The sequence below is a fragment of the Stegastes partitus genome, unplaced genomic scaffold (genome assembly GCF_000690725.1).
Source record: "Stegastes partitus isolate 25-593 unplaced genomic scaffold, Stegastes_partitus-1.0.2 Scaffold351, whole genome shotgun sequence".
Lineage (NCBI taxonomy): Eukaryota > Metazoa > Chordata > Actinopteri > Pomacentridae > Stegastes > Stegastes partitus.
Genome location: NW_007578082.1, coordinates 421,119 through 438,580, shown reverse-complemented (window position 1 = coordinate 438,580; position 17,462 = coordinate 421,119). Strand labels below are relative to the sequence as shown.

At 41.4% G+C, this 17,462-nt stretch overlaps 3 protein-coding genes across 6 annotated transcripts; all 3 read left to right on the top strand.

The window, feature by feature from the left end:
- Positions 1 to 418: 418 nt before the first annotated feature.
- Positions 419 to 16,955, top strand: gjb3 (gap junction protein beta 3). The gene is made up of 4 exons (XM_008284205.1): positions 419 to 430; positions 2,678 to 2,680; positions 14,053 to 14,232; positions 14,914 to 16,955. The coding sequence occupies exon 4, from the start codon at positions 14,984 to 14,986 to the stop codon at positions 15,845 to 15,847; it is 864 nt and encodes a 287-aa protein (XP_008282427.1). The 5' UTR covers positions 419 to 430; positions 2,678 to 2,680; positions 14,053 to 14,232; positions 14,914 to 14,983; the 3' UTR covers positions 15,848 to 16,955.
- ppie (peptidylprolyl isomerase E (cyclophilin E)) lies at positions 2,144 to 6,516 on the top strand. Its single transcript, XM_008284199.1, has 10 exons — positions 2,144 to 2,200; positions 2,652 to 2,750; positions 4,268 to 4,311; positions 4,718 to 4,744; positions 4,887 to 4,968; positions 5,060 to 5,163; positions 5,247 to 5,370; positions 5,516 to 5,701; positions 5,815 to 5,957; positions 6,309 to 6,516. The coding sequence occupies exons 1-10, from the start codon at positions 2,170 to 2,172 to the stop codon at positions 6,375 to 6,377; spliced, it is 909 nt and encodes a 302-aa protein (XP_008282421.1). The 5' UTR covers positions 2,144 to 2,169; the 3' UTR covers positions 6,378 to 6,516.
- On the top strand, positions 7,973 to 10,085 carry gjb10 (gap junction protein beta 10). 4 transcript variants are annotated; one of them, XM_008284203.1, is made up of 2 exons: positions 7,973 to 8,087; positions 8,557 to 10,085. In XM_008284203.1, exon 2 carries the CDS (start codon positions 8,589 to 8,591, stop codon positions 9,378 to 9,380), a length of 792 nt encoding a protein of 263 aa, XP_008282425.1. In that variant the 5' UTR covers positions 7,973 to 8,087; positions 8,557 to 8,588; the 3' UTR covers positions 9,381 to 10,085. The 4 variants fall into 4 exon arrangements, with proteins under 4 accessions (XP_008282425.1, XP_008282422.1, XP_008282426.1 ...); XM_008284200.1 differs by having other exon boundaries at positions 8,554 to 10,085; XM_008284204.1 differs by having other exon boundaries at positions 8,524 to 10,085.
- Positions 16,956 to 17,462: the final 507 nt, after the last annotated feature.

Here is a 17,462-nt window from a genome sequence, read left to right as displayed (position 1 = left end):
TTGTTTGGCTAAAGGGTATTATTTAAGGTGTTGGATTCAGATAGATGGCTGATAAAACCAACACAAGAAATGGAAAAAATAAATAATTGCTTGCCTTTTTAAACTGCTTTTTTTTACACTGAAAATGACAGGAAATGAAGACGTCACCTGTATCAAGTGATCAGTTTGGGGTTTTGTCACTGAGCCTTTGCACGGAAACATCACATTAAAAACCATTGTCATACCTTAAAGGTCTTACTTTTTGCATGCTTTGATATCAAGCTTGAAAAAGTCAAAATTGCTAATTTTATCTGATTTTGTAAATACGTAATGTGCTGAAGTAAAAAAATCTACATTTTTTAAAGTTGTCTAAATAACAGTTTCTTGACGCTGGGAGCATTTGTTCCTCTTGCTGTTCTTTAATTAAATTCAAATAAAAGTGTTGCAGTCTGTGACTATCACTATGAAATCTGTTACACAAATGTGATTCTTCTTTCTTTTGTTTGGTTTTGAGTAGATTAACAAAAGCAGATATTATTTTTTCCTGGGCAGGAGAGAAAAGGGCAAATCAGTGGAGTTGGAACAGAGATTTAGGGCAAATTCCAGTTGTGCAGATAAAGGCGCAAACGCACAATAGTATGGATACACTGTCAACAAGGTGAACGACAAGAACTTCCTGATTACATTCTATCACTTTCGAGGGGGAGGTTCCTTCCGGTGTGGACAAAAGGTGAAATATTTGAAATAACTTCACCATAGCAGGAAAATCACAGGTGTGACCGATGACATAGATACTTTCATTATATTAACGTGCCTCAGTGAGTCACAAGTTCACTGCAGATAAGTTAGCAAGTCAAAGTGAGACAAGTAAATATTGAAAGTAGTGATGGCTGAATTCCATTTAGCTGCCGGTTCAGGGTCCTGACAATGTGGTTTACTGTCATGGTGTCATGATTTACTGGCACAAAGAACAACAGAGCTATTGCTAGTGATATCGTTTACATCTATGCCCAGTGACATCGTTAGGCCTGGGTATCCGAAGCTGTGAACAAATGTTTTATGAATTGCCCCGGATCTCTAAAACAACAATAATGAATAATGCTTTGTCATCAAACCCCTCCAAAAAACAAAAGACATCACATAAAAACACATTACACACCTGTGTTCTGGGTCATCTGTGAATCATTTAGGTATGAGGTCGACTTGACTCTTACTTGTCACTTTCATGTTTTGTGTGGGAATATCAGAGATAACACCAGTTAAAGGGTTCGTCACTGTTGGTGTCTGGTGGTAGGTGATTCAACTAAGGTAAGACTTTAAAACTATGGATAGTTTTGTCAAAAAGAAAGAGGTTGAAGGCAACGAGGTGCCGGTGATGCTAGAGGAGGTGGAAGTTTTAAATGTATTTTTTGTGTGTGTGTGCTTTAAGTCAGCAACACAGAAAACTTATTTGCTCTGATTATAGTTACTTCTCTTCACCAGCACCCGTATCTCTTTTTCTGGGCTATTTTAGGGTCAACTTACTATTAAATGACCCAATTATTTAAAGTTTCATTAAGCGTTTACAACCTAAGAGATGTAACATTGTCTCAGACCAGGTGGTGGGTGAAACTGGTGGCTCTGGTCTAACTGTGAAAACAGGTATTTTCAAGACACACTTTTGTGTGTGACTGTAGTTCTGTAAATCACCATAAACAAGACTAATTCCAAGACACACAGTTTAACATCGCTCACTGTGATGCTGAGTATAGAGGAAGTGGGATGACCTTACTCTGTCTATAGCACAGTTCTTCACATTTTATTTTAATTTTACTTCGAAATAAGTTGTAAATGGTGCAATTATCAGGTTAGAATCCAAAGATTTCAGGGCTGACTCCCAGTGTTTCAGCATCCACACAACACATCTGCCTACACAGTGTTCTAGATCCAATATTGATGCATCAGTGCATCATCTTGTCCAAATACTAACCCAGTACTGACATGCTGCTGAAAAACTGTTTGTTCTGACATATGAATCATTTAACACAGACGTATTATGCACACTTTATAAATGTTGAGAGCATAGCCTGTGTGTGGCGGCGCTGAGGAGGCCGACAGGGGGCGCTGTGACGCAGCAGCAGGGGGCGGGGCCGCAGCTCCTCTCCACCAATCACAGCTCGCCGAGGTCATAGTTGAAGGGTTAACTCCAACATGGCGGCCAACAAACGAGTGCTGTATGTCGGTGAGTTACTTTATTTTCTACTAAAGTACGTTAAACTCATGCTATTTAAGTATATCTAACAAATGTGCTCAGTACACTGCTGTAAAGTAATAAAAGCAGACGCTCCAAAACAAGAATTAAGTGCATGTAGCGAATACGAAGAACATATTGGAGGGAGAATTAACCGGCAAACTATGTACACGTCAAACATCGACTGTTTAAAGCTAACCTCTTTGCTAGACCCCTTTTCTAAACTGTGTCATGCAGTGCTGTGTGATAGACTTAAATGAATTTAGATAAAACAGCTAATAATTTTTAAAGCTCCAACTTCCGAGTTGTTGCTGTGTCTTGAACGCAGCACGTAAACATGCTTCGTTATCCTCTGAAACACGTACAGCGTGTTTACGTGTCAACAATAAAGCTTTCAGTTTCAGTGTGTTTGCTCACTGTCAGCTCCGTGTGTTTGTGTCAGGTGGCCTGGCAGAAGAGGTGGATGAGAAGGTGCTGCATGCAGCTTTCATTCCGTTTGGAGACATCACAGACATCCAGATACCGCTGGACTATGAAACAGGTGAGAGCAGCCAGTGGTGGAAAGTAACTAAGTACATTTACTCAAGTGTGGTACTTTTCAGAGATGTGTTACTTGAGTTATTCCAGTTTGTGCTGCTGCATGATTCTGCTCACCTACATTTTGGAGGGAAATATCCAACATATTCTACATTATATGTGTGTTTGTATCGCACCACATTTTTAAAAAGCTTTCGTTCTGTTTTGGATGAAGATCTTCCCCAATGCATAATATCCACATATCAACTATACCCACTTTATCCTGTAGAGGGTTGCAGGACGCTGGAGTTTATCCCAGCTGACAGTCAGTGAGAAGCAGGGTACAGTCTGAAGAGGTCACCAATCCATCACAGGGATAACACAAACAGACAGATAATCACGCACACTCAGGCAGGTTAGAATGCACGTCTACCAGGCTTGTCTTTGGACTGTGAGTGTGCTTGTTTATGTGTCTGTTTGTGTTAGCCCTGTGATGGACTGGTAACCTGTTCAAACTGTACTCTGTGCTGCCCTGTGATGGACTGATAATCAAGCACACTCAAAGTCACAGCCGAATTGGAATGCATGTCTACCGGACATGTCTTTGCACTGTGAGAGGAGCCACTCGCAGAAAATCCACACAGGCACAGAGAGCGCATGCAGACTGCACTCAGAAAGATGTCCGCTGACCACCAGGTTCAAACCCAGAACCTTTTTTCTTCAAGGCTAACCACTGCACAACGATAGACAATATAACTTACTTTTAAAATAAAACATGTAGTTCAGCATAGAACCACAAATTATCTACCGTTTGACCCTCTGATTTCCCAAACAAAAACAGTGTGTTGTTGTGGTTACAACTTGATTGCAGTTATTGGCTCAAAGGGTTGTTCAACAAAATATTAACTTATGGTTCCCATCCTGCTTGTTTTTTTGTTTGTTTTTATATTTCTGTTGAACCACAATTTAAAAGCGATGCCATGATTTTCATTACATTTTTATTCATTTTTACTTTGGCAATTTCAACTTATTTTAGTGGCAGCTGTTTTATTCCTTTTTTAATGGGAGGGTATGAATACATTTGAGGACGACTGTATATTCAAAATCAAAGGTCAGAGAAAAACACTGGATTAGAACTTATTTTTTTCTTCTTTCCTCTACCATAGATCACCTGACCACTTACCTGCCATCCCTGTATATGCAACCTTATACAAAGTATTTTAAAGTATCTAAACCTGCAGCAGCTACAACAGTAATGTGCTGCTGACACACGGATGCTTCACTGATCTAAGTGGTGGAAAAAGTATTACATAGAAAATACATCACAGGGACTTCAACTAAATTTTTTTTAGTACTTTTACATGTCTTGGAGCATTTCTTTATTGGTACCTTAACTTTAGTTAAGGATCTTTTTACTTTTTCCACCACTTAGATCAAGTGTTTTGCTGTTAATGGAGACACCGCTGCAGGTGTTCTCATTACGTTCTACACTGCGGGTAACCTAAATGTTAAAGTCTTTTGTGTCTTGTTTTCAATTTTCAGAAAAGCACAGAGGATTTGCATTCATTGAATTTGAGCTGGCGGAGGTATGTCCACGTTTCACTGCTGCACAACTTTCTATATGCCCTTCAATACTGTGATCTGAACACATACATGACAGTATTCTGAATGAACTGACACCAACACAGCACATTATAATTGCTTTAATCTGAATGAATGAAAACGTTTGTAGTCTAAGTGCATTTTGCAACACAGAGTAGGACTAATGCTTTCTGAAAAGGCTTGTTATGTGCAACCATGGAAAAAAAAGAATGCACTTAGCCTTAGCCTTAGAAGAAACACTGGTTAGCATAGCAATGACGGATGCTGTGTAATTTAAAATATGGTTTATGGGAGCTTGGTGAATTCAGTGTAAACATTTGATTGTTGTTTAATAGTAAATATTACTGTAAATATTGTTGTATTTATAATCTATTTATGACTTTTTTTCAGGATGCTGCAGCAGCTATCGATAACATGGTAAGCGACTCACATCACTGCCATTCCAGTAAAGTCTATTCCTGTTTCTGACCTAGTTTTATTGAATTTATCCTAATTTTACAATGAATCGTTTCCTATTTGAAATGTAATGCTGTTTGTTTTTGTTTTTTTTCAATACTAGAATGAGTCGGAACTTTTTGGACGGACTATCCGCGTCAATATCGCCAAGCCCATGAGAATCAAAGAAGGTTCCTCCCGACCAGGTGACTTTCCAAAAACCTGCTCATAAATGGCTCTACCTCCACTCCTTTGTTACAGTCCATAGTTCTGACTTAAAGTCTGTGTTTCTCTCAGTGTGGTCGGACGATGACTGGCTGAAGAAGTTCTCTGGGAAGACGGCGGAGGAAGCTGAGGGAGAGGCAGCGACGGGAGAAACGACCAACACTGCAACACAAGAAGTGAGATGGCTTTCTTTCTCAATGTGTTGTTGTTGGGTGTTTACTGTATATACATTGAGGTCCTATATGGTTTGTTTTTGCAGGCTGAGCCCCCAGCAAAAAAAGGCAGAGTAAACCCACAGGTCTACATGGACATCAAGATAGGCAACAAGCCAGCAGGAAGACTGCGCTTCCTCCTCCGGGCTGATATTGTTCCCATGACTGCAGGTCTGTATATACATGCACAATGCAAGAATATGGAAAATTCACTGAATTGATCTCAACACGTGTAAGAAAGGAACTACAAGTGGCTAATTAAACAAAAACCTTTTACAAGTACGAAAAGATCTATCTTTTCTTTCACTTTGAATAGAGAACTTCCGCTGCTTGTGCACGCATGAAAAGGGCTTTGGCTTCAAGGGCAGCAGCTTCCACCGCATCATCCCTCAGTTCATGTGCCAAGGAGGCGACTTCACCAACCACAACGGCACCGGCGGCAAGTCCATCTACGGCCGCAAGTTTGATGATGAAAACTTTGTCCTCAAACACACCGCTCCAGGTGAGTTTTGGGAGCTGTCAGAGTGTTTGCTGAAGTCTGAGAATGAGGTTCCTGGTGTGTGTTTACTAGCAGATCCTGTTGGTAACTGGCTGTTTCTTGTCTTGTGCACACAGGGCAGCTCTCCATGGCCAACTCCGGGTCGAATACGAACGGCTCTCAGTTCTTCATCACTACTGACAAAACAGACTGGTTGGATGGCAAACATGTGGTGTTTGGAGAGCTGGTGGAGGGGATGGATGTGCTCCGAGCAATGGAGGTAAGGGCTGAAGTTGCAATATGATGTCCTATTTCATGAAATTGTGGGTTTTTAAGTAATAATAATGCTCTTAATAACCCACTGCAGTTGTTACCCAATGTGTTCTTTCGCCTGTAAATTAAAAAAAACTTTATAGGATCAAGCGAAAACTGAACTGTCCATACAGGGGAAAAATAAAAAACAATCATGCTGTTTAAAAATAATTCTAGATCATAATTCTACACATAAACATGGGATTGAAAAATAGTCGGCCGTATTATAAGAATAGCTTTTAGACTTTCAGGATAATCGGGCTGCATTTTGCCATGGCAAATAGTTTCCTTGTCATTTAAATCTGTTTTCTTTCTGCAGGCGCAGGGATCAAAAGACGGCAAGCCGAAACAGAAAGTGATCATCTCAGACTGTGGAGAATACGTGTGAATAAAAAAAGAAAGTGTGTGTTTGTTTTGTATGTGTGTATGAGGGCAGAGTGTGTTCATGGTCTTTAGTACTTTGAAGCAACATCTTCTGCCATGTAAATATTTCAATAAACACTTTTTTTTTTATAAAGAAAGCATAACTCGATGTATGTTTATTGTTTTTTTAAAAGCAAATATTGTCAAACTAATCTCCATGGTCCAGCTTGTTTAAAAACCCGAATGATCCTGATTTGTAAATCCCATGTTTTGATACCCAGGATCAGGTAATCCAGCTTAATCTTGTGCTGTTTGTTCAAATACCAGATTGGACTCATCATCCCGATCCAGACACAAACATGTCAAGATAGCTACATTTGGTCACCTGTGCCTGGAAATAGAACCACATATCACAATGTAGGATGCTAACTGTGTAAAGAACAGAACAGCCAGCTTGGGGTCACTTCACCTGTTTTTATTTAAAGAGGCAGAAAACCACAACAACACAAACATTCCCTTTAATTTTCAAGAAATAAATACAGACTAATATACACCATTCACAAACATATTGTAGATATTTTGAACATGTTTTCTGAAGCATAACAAGGATATACGTCCTTGTATGTTAACAAAATAAAGACTGTAATAAAGAGGTGTTTGTGGGGAAGTCCACACAATGACACAATCATGTCTAACACAATAGTCTGATGATTGTGTCACATCTTTTGTATATACTCTATGCTGTATCATTGTACTTAATACATTGATGGATGACAGTTAAATATATCAAATTATTTTTGCTTGGCATGGAGAACTGTTTGGGGGACTATTTTTATAGGGACAAAATGACATATTTTAAAAATGTATATATGGACTTTACTGAAAGGCTTCATAGGCTTCTTACTGTCTACCACATCTCTATCATGGCAATGGTTAAACAAGTGCAATATATCGATAAGTGTACACACTATACATGATCATAATGTTGTATTATTTATCCAGTTTTAAAATGACACTACATTTTGTTTTTTAAATCCACCCTGAATCCACCTTGATGCTGGGATCAGGACAAACCTGATTGTTTTGCACCACAGGTACTGAAATCCTACAAAACCGTTTTGAACAACACACACTGAAATCAGATTAAATTATCCAGTCATGATTTTGACCTGGATCAAACCTTCAATTTTTTTTCTAGAAAACATCCCATTCTCAAGATTTGATGCAATCTGAATCTACTCAGAATACCGTAGATAAAACTGGCTTATTCTTTTATAATTATATAATAAATTTATAATTTTGGCCCATGTTTTCTGTAGTATGCTTTGGGAAAACTTTATTTAATTTGTTTTTTTCATTTTTCATAGATAGGTGTTGTATAGAGCTATCCCCGGAAGATATCAAATCTATTTGTAAGTGTAAGTGCACCGTTTGTTCTGCTGGTTTTACGCCGGAATGTCTGTTTTGAGCAACAGCAACAACAAAAAAGATACAATCAATGCGCTACTAGAAGCCGCCTGATCATTGCACTTAAATGGTCGAACAGGTCTTAGGTGGAGTGGAACTGCCACACCTGAGCAGGTTGAGTGGAGCGAAGACATGGTCGGGAACCAACTCCACCCCCTCTCCACTCCCGTCCTGTTGAGAAATCTACTGAGATTCTCATCGGCGAGCTTCATCCAACGACTGCTCCTCCGCTCCGAAATCTGATCCGGAAAACAACGGCGTGTAAACCGTGAGTATTTAAATCTATATGAAAAGAAAGGAGTCCGATCGTCTTGTTGTCTTACTTGGTTTTAGACGTGGTGGTTTTTGGATACGCGTAATTGCGCACGGAGTGTGTAAATCTGATCACCTTCTAACGCAGTCACGAATGGCTTCTTATAAGAATTTTAAGTAAGATTGTATCTCAACATTCGGCAAAGGTGAAAGTTTGTGATTATATACGGGAAAATGTACAAGTTGAAGGGCTATTTACACTTTAGAGCTCTTTTACGCTTCTTTTATTTTTGCCTTAAAGCTTTGTAAACACGCTGATTTATCTTTTGACGACCGAGCTCCACCTCACTTTCTTTCTTTGTTGTCTTGCCCTCTTTAGGTATGTGTGCTATAACTGTATTTCTTCTTGTTTCATGCTGGTAAATACCTGAAGTTTGCCTGTGCCATTTCAGCTGAAAAGAGCTTCCTCTGTCTTCTATCAGCAGGAAGAGAAGACAGAGTGTGAACAAACCTCGTCATGAACTGGGCATTCCTCCAGGGCCTCCTCAGTGGGGTGAATAAGTACTCCACAGCCTTCGGCAGAGTATGGCTCTCTATTGTGTTCCTCTTCAGAGTCATGGTGTTTGTGGTGGCGGCGGAGAAGGTATGGGGAGACGAACAGAAAGACTTCAAGTGCAACACGGCTCAGCCCGGGTGCCACAACGTCTGCTATGACCACTTCTTCCCCGTGTCCCACGTGCGGCTCTGGGCCCTGCAGCTCATCTTCGTCACCTGCCCCTCACTCCTGGTGGTGATGCATGTGGCCTACAGGGAGGACCGTGAACGGAAACACCGCCTCAAGTATGGCGACAACTGCCGGCGTCTCTACCAGAACACTGGCAAGAAGCGAGGAGGCCTGTGGTGGACCTACGTCCTCACTCTGGTCTTCAAAATAGCCGTGGACGCCACCTTTGTCTACCTCCTGTACCACATCTACGAGGGCTACGACTTCCCCTCACTCATCAAGTGCGAGCAGAAGCCCTGTCCCAACAAGGTGGACTGCTTCATCGCTCGGCCTACTGAGAAGAGAATCTTCACCATCTTCATGGTGGTCACCAGCTTGGCCTGCATCCTTCTCTCCATTTTTGAAATCCTCTACCTGGTTGGCAAACGCTGTCGTGAGTGTTTCACCTCAGGCCATCACTCTCGCCACATTGATACCAACACAATGTCCAGTGGAAGCAACCTGATGGAGTCCAACTCAATGAAAACGACAGGCAAAAACACCCCAGAAACACCTGCACCCTCATACAGTGTCGCCGTATCTTGAGACACTGAGACTTTAAGGACTTAATAATAAAACAAAGGTATGGGGAAAGGAAAGATGTCTCTTCACTCCACAGACACTTCCTTAAAGACTAATAAGCAGAAATATGCCTACTCAGAGACTGAACTACCAGGGAGCTAGTTCCTTAGTGTTTAAGAATTTAAAACTCTGGCCTGCAGGATACATGTGTCATTGATCAGGAATGTGTGCACTGTTGGGTTTTTTTTAAACAGATTTTTTTTGAACAGATGAAGTTCCTTACAAACAATTAAGCCAAGTTTGCTGCTGCAGTGCCAGATTCAGCCTTTAGATCAACTACATGAGTCACTCCATGGTTTGGAGTTCAGGGTTTTACAAACACATGTGGTTTTCTGTGTAAGATTTTCCCTCTGCTCGTGCCCAGCCTCAGAATGTTTACTCCAGATTGTACTGAGTCTTTTCCCGTCGCTCTGATGTTCACGTTGGACTCTTAGTGAACCTTGTACGTTTTATAATTTATCAAAAGTTTTGAGAGGTTGTGCTGTTGTGAATGTTACTGTCCTTCATTGTTGAACTACTTTCTGTGCACAGGCAGCAGAGTGCAAAGGCATGCACTTTTGCAAACACAGTCATAAATAATATCAGGATGTGCACAGCACTGAGGTGCAACGTGGATGTATATTTGTTAATATTTTTCATTAAAGATTGTTATTTTTGTGTTTTCAAAAAGAGTTGTTTTTTTCTTTTACAAGAACAAAGCAGACAGTTTAGAGAGTGGTGCACATTGCATTAACTAAAGATCAGGTGCTGTAATTGCAATAAGCAAACAATAAACCGTCTGCAGGCGAGTTGTAACTTGGGAAAAGGAACAATGCACGCCAGCCACCCTCTCTACAGAGCAGGATTTGTTGACTCTGCGCAAGTTCTGTGGTTTGACAAAGATCTGAGACTTTCTTTTTTTCTTCCACTTTTTTTCTGTGTATTTCATAAAAGCCTTCCTCTGGCCGCACAGATCGCTCTGTTGCTATGAGCAGTGCCCTCATTGTTTGGCTTGATTGGTACTTTGAGAAAGACAGGGGCGGAGTCTCCCACTCCTCCATTTGATTCATCTGTGCTGACGTGTGGATCCACCCAGCGCAGGAATTCGTTAGTCCGGGTAGCCTCTCAATGGGTTATTCCAGTATTTACACTGCTGTGTGCCATAGGAGAGATGTAGTTTAAAAAAAAAAAAAAAAGCGGCATATTTTCTTACTCTGTCTTTGCAGTATTGAGGCTTACAGATTTAGTTCCACTTGGCTCAGCTGAGGTTTTGAAAAGCCTGTGACTACCTCGGCCCCACCACGCAGTGAAGAACGACATTTACAGAACTGAAACAGTAAAATGTCTTTCCACAAACACTGATCGGATAATCTGCAGGCACCGCTGTTAGCAGTTCACTGGAAGCATGAAAGTCTTCAAACTGGTGGCGTTTCCAATGAAGTCTGGTAATAAGTGAGATCTGTTGATTGTCATACTCAAGTTGCTCCTGAAATGTCATTTTTCACTCTTATAATGGTGCTGGCATGGCGGCAGAAATGTGACAGATAAATATCTGTGTCCTCTCTCAGATGAATGTGAAGATACTACAAGGACTGAACGGAAAATGTGCTTTGTCTGTGAGAATTAGGTCAAGCAATCTGTCACTGTTTGAGTTAATATCAGTTTTAGATCTTCCTTTGCACGAGTGGAAATATCCAAACAGGATCTAGGAACTAAACTGTCAAATGCATGAGTGGATGAAACTCTTTGGGAGACTCGGCGCAACAATCAGTCCATGGGCCCCTTCAATCCAACACGGTACACGTTCGCGCCATTATTCTATCCGGCACCGAAAAATGAGCCAGCACTTTAGAGATGAACTGATTAACTCGTGTCAATTGGTTAGTCAAGAGAAAGTTCATTGGTAACCATTTTGATTAATTGTTTGAGTCACTCTCTTAATAACCTTTTGTAATCCTTTAACTTTCGTCATCAGAATGCTGCAAGACCCAATTTACACAGGTCCTCGTGACACTGGACAGCACGTGTTTATGCTGCTCATGTGCAAAATACACAAGAAGCAAAAGAAAACTGATGCTTTTTTTGCAATGGCGAGGACTTCCTGAATCCTGCAAGACCAAATATGTACATGAACAGAAAGGGAAAAGAAAAAATGCCCCAAATTCACAGGTACCGCTTCTTTTATGTAAATATATTATAGTTTCCCTAGTTTTATATTATTTATAAATAGGTATTATTTTATGTTTTAGTCTTGCAATGTTGGGAAGAAAACAAAAGCAATTTAAATGTGTTTTTGTTCCTCTATTGTCTGACATTATGTTAATCAGTTAAAAAATAAAGATGTACTGTGTCGATAATGACAAATGTTGTTGGCTGAAGCCTTCCAGCTCTTCTGTGATGGAATTACACAACTTTATCAAAGTGTAATAGAAACAATTATCGTGTTTAAAAACTAGATTTTGGCACAGAATCCCTTCACAAGAGACGAATGATGTGGCTGATGTCCAGAGGAGGCTTTGACCACTTGGAAATCCAGCCTTGGTGACATTACTGTGGTATCTACTGGCCTTAAGCAACCTCCAGTATGTCTGTCTGTAGTCTGTCTGTCTGTATTCTGCCTGCCCAGCCTGACTGTGTGGTTTTGTAAATGAGCCAGCAATCCCTCTCATTATGAGACCCTCCCATCTCTTCAGGGGTATCGTTTGTCATCTTTTCCAAGCTTCCTCTGTTCTGATGCACTTCCTTCCTTTCACAGTGGCAGCAGTGAAAAGCGATGTGTTTATCCTGTTGTGTTGGTCCGTCTTGTTGAGACTTGTGGCTGACAGCGGTTGAGTCACAGTGTGCATTTCTGCAGGCGTGTCTGCTGCAGACTGCCGGGACCAGTTCTTCATCTGGAGCCAAGAGGGAAGGTTTTTTTTTTCAACCTTCCACCCCCGTCGTCAGTTTTTGTCCACCAACCTGTTAAACTATTAAATGCTACAAATACAGCTGTTGTGTCGATGAGCCCGAGCTTAAGTCCACAGATGGTTTTCCTGAAAAGCAGAGCTGAAGACCTCCAAGTGCCGTGTTTCAAACAGAGTGAGCAATCTGCTTCAGCAGCAGACAAAATCCTCCTTTTATAACAGGAAAAACAATGCTCATGCTTTTGTAAAACATTCAAAGTTGTAAACTGGTCACATTTTAGCCTGGATCCAGACAACTGAATTCCATCCACATCTGTTTCACATCTGATTTGTTTCAGAAAAGCTGGCAGAGAGGAAAATCAAACAGCAATTTAGCTTGATTATGAGGCCTTCTTACACTTTCTGGGCTTCGCTTATGTGAGCCGGAAACAAGCCCACTGAGACGTTGTGTCTTATACTGAACAGTGCAAATAAACTTGACTTGACTTGAAGTAATGATGTGGGACTTTTATTTGCAGGCATGTTATGTAAACACTGGATTCAATAGCTCTGACTGTGTTGGTCTGCAAGAACTGGCAAGTTCTGCCCAGGCATTTTTACACAAGCAGACATCTGATATTCCTCACAGCATTTGGTGGCTTCAATTAATCTGCTAATGTTATTAATTATGAGCTGTTTTTGGCTACACATCAGAAACACGGTACTGGCATTTGACTGGGGAAAACTTGCCAGTAAAGTGCAAGAAAAATAATCCCTGTTGCAAAAGTAGGAGGTGAAGAAGACACAAGAGCTACAGTGTAGAATGTGACAATGAGGACGAGCTTGAGCGCACTGGGAGTTCATGAATTGTGACAGTGTTATCTGAGTAGAGCACGGGTTTGAAAAGGATCAAGGAAATACAATACTCCTTCCTTAAAATCTGTAGTCCAAAAAAAAAGAGAATAAAAAGTTAGGGGGAAATTTATTATAGGCTGTAAACGAAAGAGGAACAGGGAACTTGATTATTTTTGTTTACATTATAACAAATCTCCCCATCTATCATCTCTCACCTACCCCATCGCTAACATTCCCCCTTTAAGCATGCCAGATAAAAAAAAATACTTCCTCGCACTTGTCATGCTTTTGGCAACTTGCAACCAAAAGATCATGAGGACACACACAACAACAAAAAAATGCATTCACCTCAGGGTGTGCCTGCCTCTTACGTTAGGCGACAAGTTGAGACAAGGAGCCAGTCTTGTTCCTGGAACATGAAACATGAACATGAAAACAATGAAGTTAAGCCTGTTGCCCCTAAAAAATGTTTTAAAGTGAGCACAAAGACCCATTTCAAGGATGTTTTGTTCACATTAACTCTGTCTGAAAAGACTTTTCATTCTATAGAGTTGAACCTCTGAGATGTATGTGTTGAGATAAAAAATGTTCACCCTTTGAATTCACCCATTCATAGTAAAATGATTAAAAATCTGCCCAACAGTTTGCTGTAGAGCCTCACAGGGACTTCTGATTTGCCAGCCTCACATCTGAACATCATGTGGTCTGAAATGCTTGGTTTGGTTACCAAATTGAATTGATGGTGTGCAGGCCTAACTACAAATTCCATTCAAAGTGCCTGGAGATGGTGAGTATAAACTGTGATAACTGTTGTGCAAAAAAAAATATTTGAATTGTCTTGTAGCACTGGCGTGTGAGAGAGGCACAGAGAGGGAGGGAGAGAGAGGAGAGAGAGAGAGGTACATCTGGGGAAGCTCCAGTCTTTCTGCTTTAACCACACCCACAGAGGCGCATTTCTCAACACTGCGCTCCTCTACCTGTCGAGGGGAGCCAAATCTGTGCGTTAAAGGACGCAAACGGCCTTAAAGCAACAAGAAATTCACTGGATATATACACACGCTAACGTCTCTCGTAACTAATTATGGACTAATCCCCTTTTGGTAAGTAAAGAACTCACTTTAAAGAAACTTTTCATCGGTCTCAGATGAGTTAAGCGTTCCAACTACGCGTTTTAGCCAATTGGCACTGAACGTAGTCGGTGGTGTTGAGCCGTTGACTTTCATAAAGCAGTTTATGAAGCTATATGTATGATTAGTGGTGACTTAGAACGACCTCATGTCGATAGAGAACCACGGAAATATGTCAAAATAACGCAAACAGCCCGTGCGTAAAAGGCAGTTTTTTTCTTACGGACACACAGAAGTCAAGGGACTGAGCTCCGTTTTCTATGTGAACAGATACACAGCAGAATACTGATGATATTGAATTTGTTTTGAGAACGAACATTTACATAAAAGTTCTGAAATAAATACACTGTTTTCATTACATATATACAAGCTCTGGGTGTGTTAAGAACGTTGGTCCAGCTTGTTTCCTTTGCCAACAGTTTGGCTTGAGGCCTGCTCAGAACGGTGTTATTGTTGGTGGTTGTTTCTGGTGTGGGAGATGTTTTTAACATTACATCAGCTTTGTAAGATGAATTACTGATTGTAGAACTTACAATAAACCACTATTTGTAATTAGGTAACAAATAGGAGAGCCTGCCAACACTGATGTTCAGACATGAAAGCAAAAAAATCTGTGGAAACCTGTTGACTTATTCTTCATTCTGCCACATTCAGGTGTGAAGATAGACGACTGCCAATAAGAGAAGAATTCCACAACGGAAAGATCTGACTGCCAGCCAGAGACATGGACTGGAAGACCTTCCAAGCCCTCCTCAGTGGGGTGAACAAATACTCCACAGCGTTCGGGCGGGTATGGCTGTCCGTGGTGTTTGTGTTCAGGGTGATGGTGTACGTGGTGGCAGCGGAGCGAGTTTGGGGTGACGAGCAGAAGGACTTTGACTGCAACACAAAGCAGCCCGGCTGCGCCAATGTCTGCTACGACCACTTCTTCCCCATCTCCCACATCCGCCTGTGGGCCCTGCAGCTCATCTTCGTCACTTGCCCGTCCTTCATGGTGGTCATGCACGTGGCGTATCGTGATGACCGCGAACGCAAGCACAGGGCCAAGTACGGCGACACCAGCAAGCTGTACAACAACACGGGCAAGAAACATGGCGGCCTTTGGTGGACCTACTTGGTCAGCCTCTTTGTAAAGACCGCCATCGAGGTCTCCTTCCTCTACATCCTCCACCGAGTCTACGACAGCTTCTACCTGCCGAGGTTGGTCAAGTGTGAGGTGTCTCCTTGCCCCAACCAGGTGGACTGCTACATCGGTCACCCCACTGAGAAGAAGGTGTTCACATACTTCATGGTTGGAGCCTCGGCCCTCTGCATCGTCCTCAACATCTGCGAGATCATCTATCTCATCTCCAAGCGTATCGTGCGGATTGCAAACAAGATGAAAAGGCGCAACCGCAACATGACCACGTATCCCCAAGACTACAACGACGACTCCTATAACAACTGCAACCGGCCTGTCTCGAGGCAGGACCTGAAGGACAAGCCTCCATTCTTAAAGACCACAGAAAAGCCTCCCTACAGGCTGTCTACACTCAAACTTAACGACAAGATACGGGCCTCTGCTCCCAACCTGTCTACGACATCATGATCCTTGCTGAAATCGAGCCAAGAATCAAGAGCTCGGCAGTGCTCGGGCTAGATCCCAGTGACAAATCTCAAAAAAACAGACTCAGAACTATGAGCCAAGCTGCAGTGTGTGTCAGAGCCTGGATGTTGAGTCATCGGTACTGGATTCATCCTGTGGGCCCCTGTGTCCACATCTAAGACTCTTACTGAGCACGTGAACTTTGGTTTCCAAGTCAACACCCACAATTCAAGCCGACTAAAGCCAAACTGATTTGTTAATGATATTTGGTTTTCCTTTTTAACAGTAAGACTCTGTGGGCCTTTTCAGTTTTCCCCCCTATTAGAACATTCCAGTGAAGGTTCACTCAGTCTTTCTTGCGATCGGAGTTTTGAGACGGGAGGGGAAGCAGGCAGGACACACCTGGCTGAGGTATTCACCCTCCCTGCCAGTGTCTACAGTGGTGTGTCAGAGATCTCCATTGTCACTGAGTGGTTGATGAGCACTGCAGTGATCTCTTTTATTTAATTTAAACTCAAATCATTGCTTTGTCTCCACAATTTGATGCCTTGATAATCCCAAGTCATTGAAGAATAGTAAATAATTGTGCACTAGTGCGAGAATACTCCAGAGTTATGGCTGGGCAATACTTGAAGGTGTGCAAATCAGCCCAAAATGAACTTATTATGGCGTGTATGTCTCAGATAATAATAATTACATTAACAAAATGCGTATGCGGTTGCTATATTGCTTTAGCCACATCCTTGGCAGGCATGTTGCTGGTCTCAGGTTTATGCTGCACAGCCACACACTGTACATAGACTGCCTGTGTTTTGACGTGCTTGTACACAACTTTGCCTGATCCACGACCACTGTTGATTTAAATGAGGCCAAAGGAATGCTGCTGTTTAATTCTGTGTTCGTAGAGCTGGAGCACAGTGGAGGAACTGGGAGGCAGGCTGGACAAACAGATGGCTCATTGAACTATTTCCTATTTTAATGAGTCGCTTGTCATCCGCCGTGGACATCAGGTGGAAATGCATTTTCTGCACTTGTTAATATTTCATATGTGCCATTTTTATACATGTAAATATAATAAATCTATTGAATATGTGTTTGTGTTTGGGGTTTTAACAGTATTGATAATATATGTTCAACTTTTTTATGAAACAGGGTTCGCAGTGAAGCTTCAGATTTAGACGCAATTTAGAAAATTATTTCAAACTTACTTACAATTGCTACCTTTCTAAAGATGAAACCATCCATGCTATCTAAATATAGCACAAGGACTTTTAACTTCCACAGTGCTATCTGGTTGTTATCCTACCCATCATTGAAGCAGCTAAATTTTTCCATTGCTACTGACTCATAACTAAATTTACGGCAAGAACCAATACGAGGCTTGAATGCCAGTCAGAAATTATTCATTTAAATTTGCGGTGAATCATCATGACGTGCTGTTTTCTTGTCTCAGGTACACGAGATGTGTTTCTAGGTGTAGTGGAGGCCTGCAGTAAGAATCTCAGTCTGCCTGTCAGACTTGTCAGTCTGGTTCTAAAGAGGTGCAGCAAAGGCAACAGTTTTTGTTTATTCTGAATCATTTCCGCAAACTGGAAAATTACTATAGATCAGAAAGATC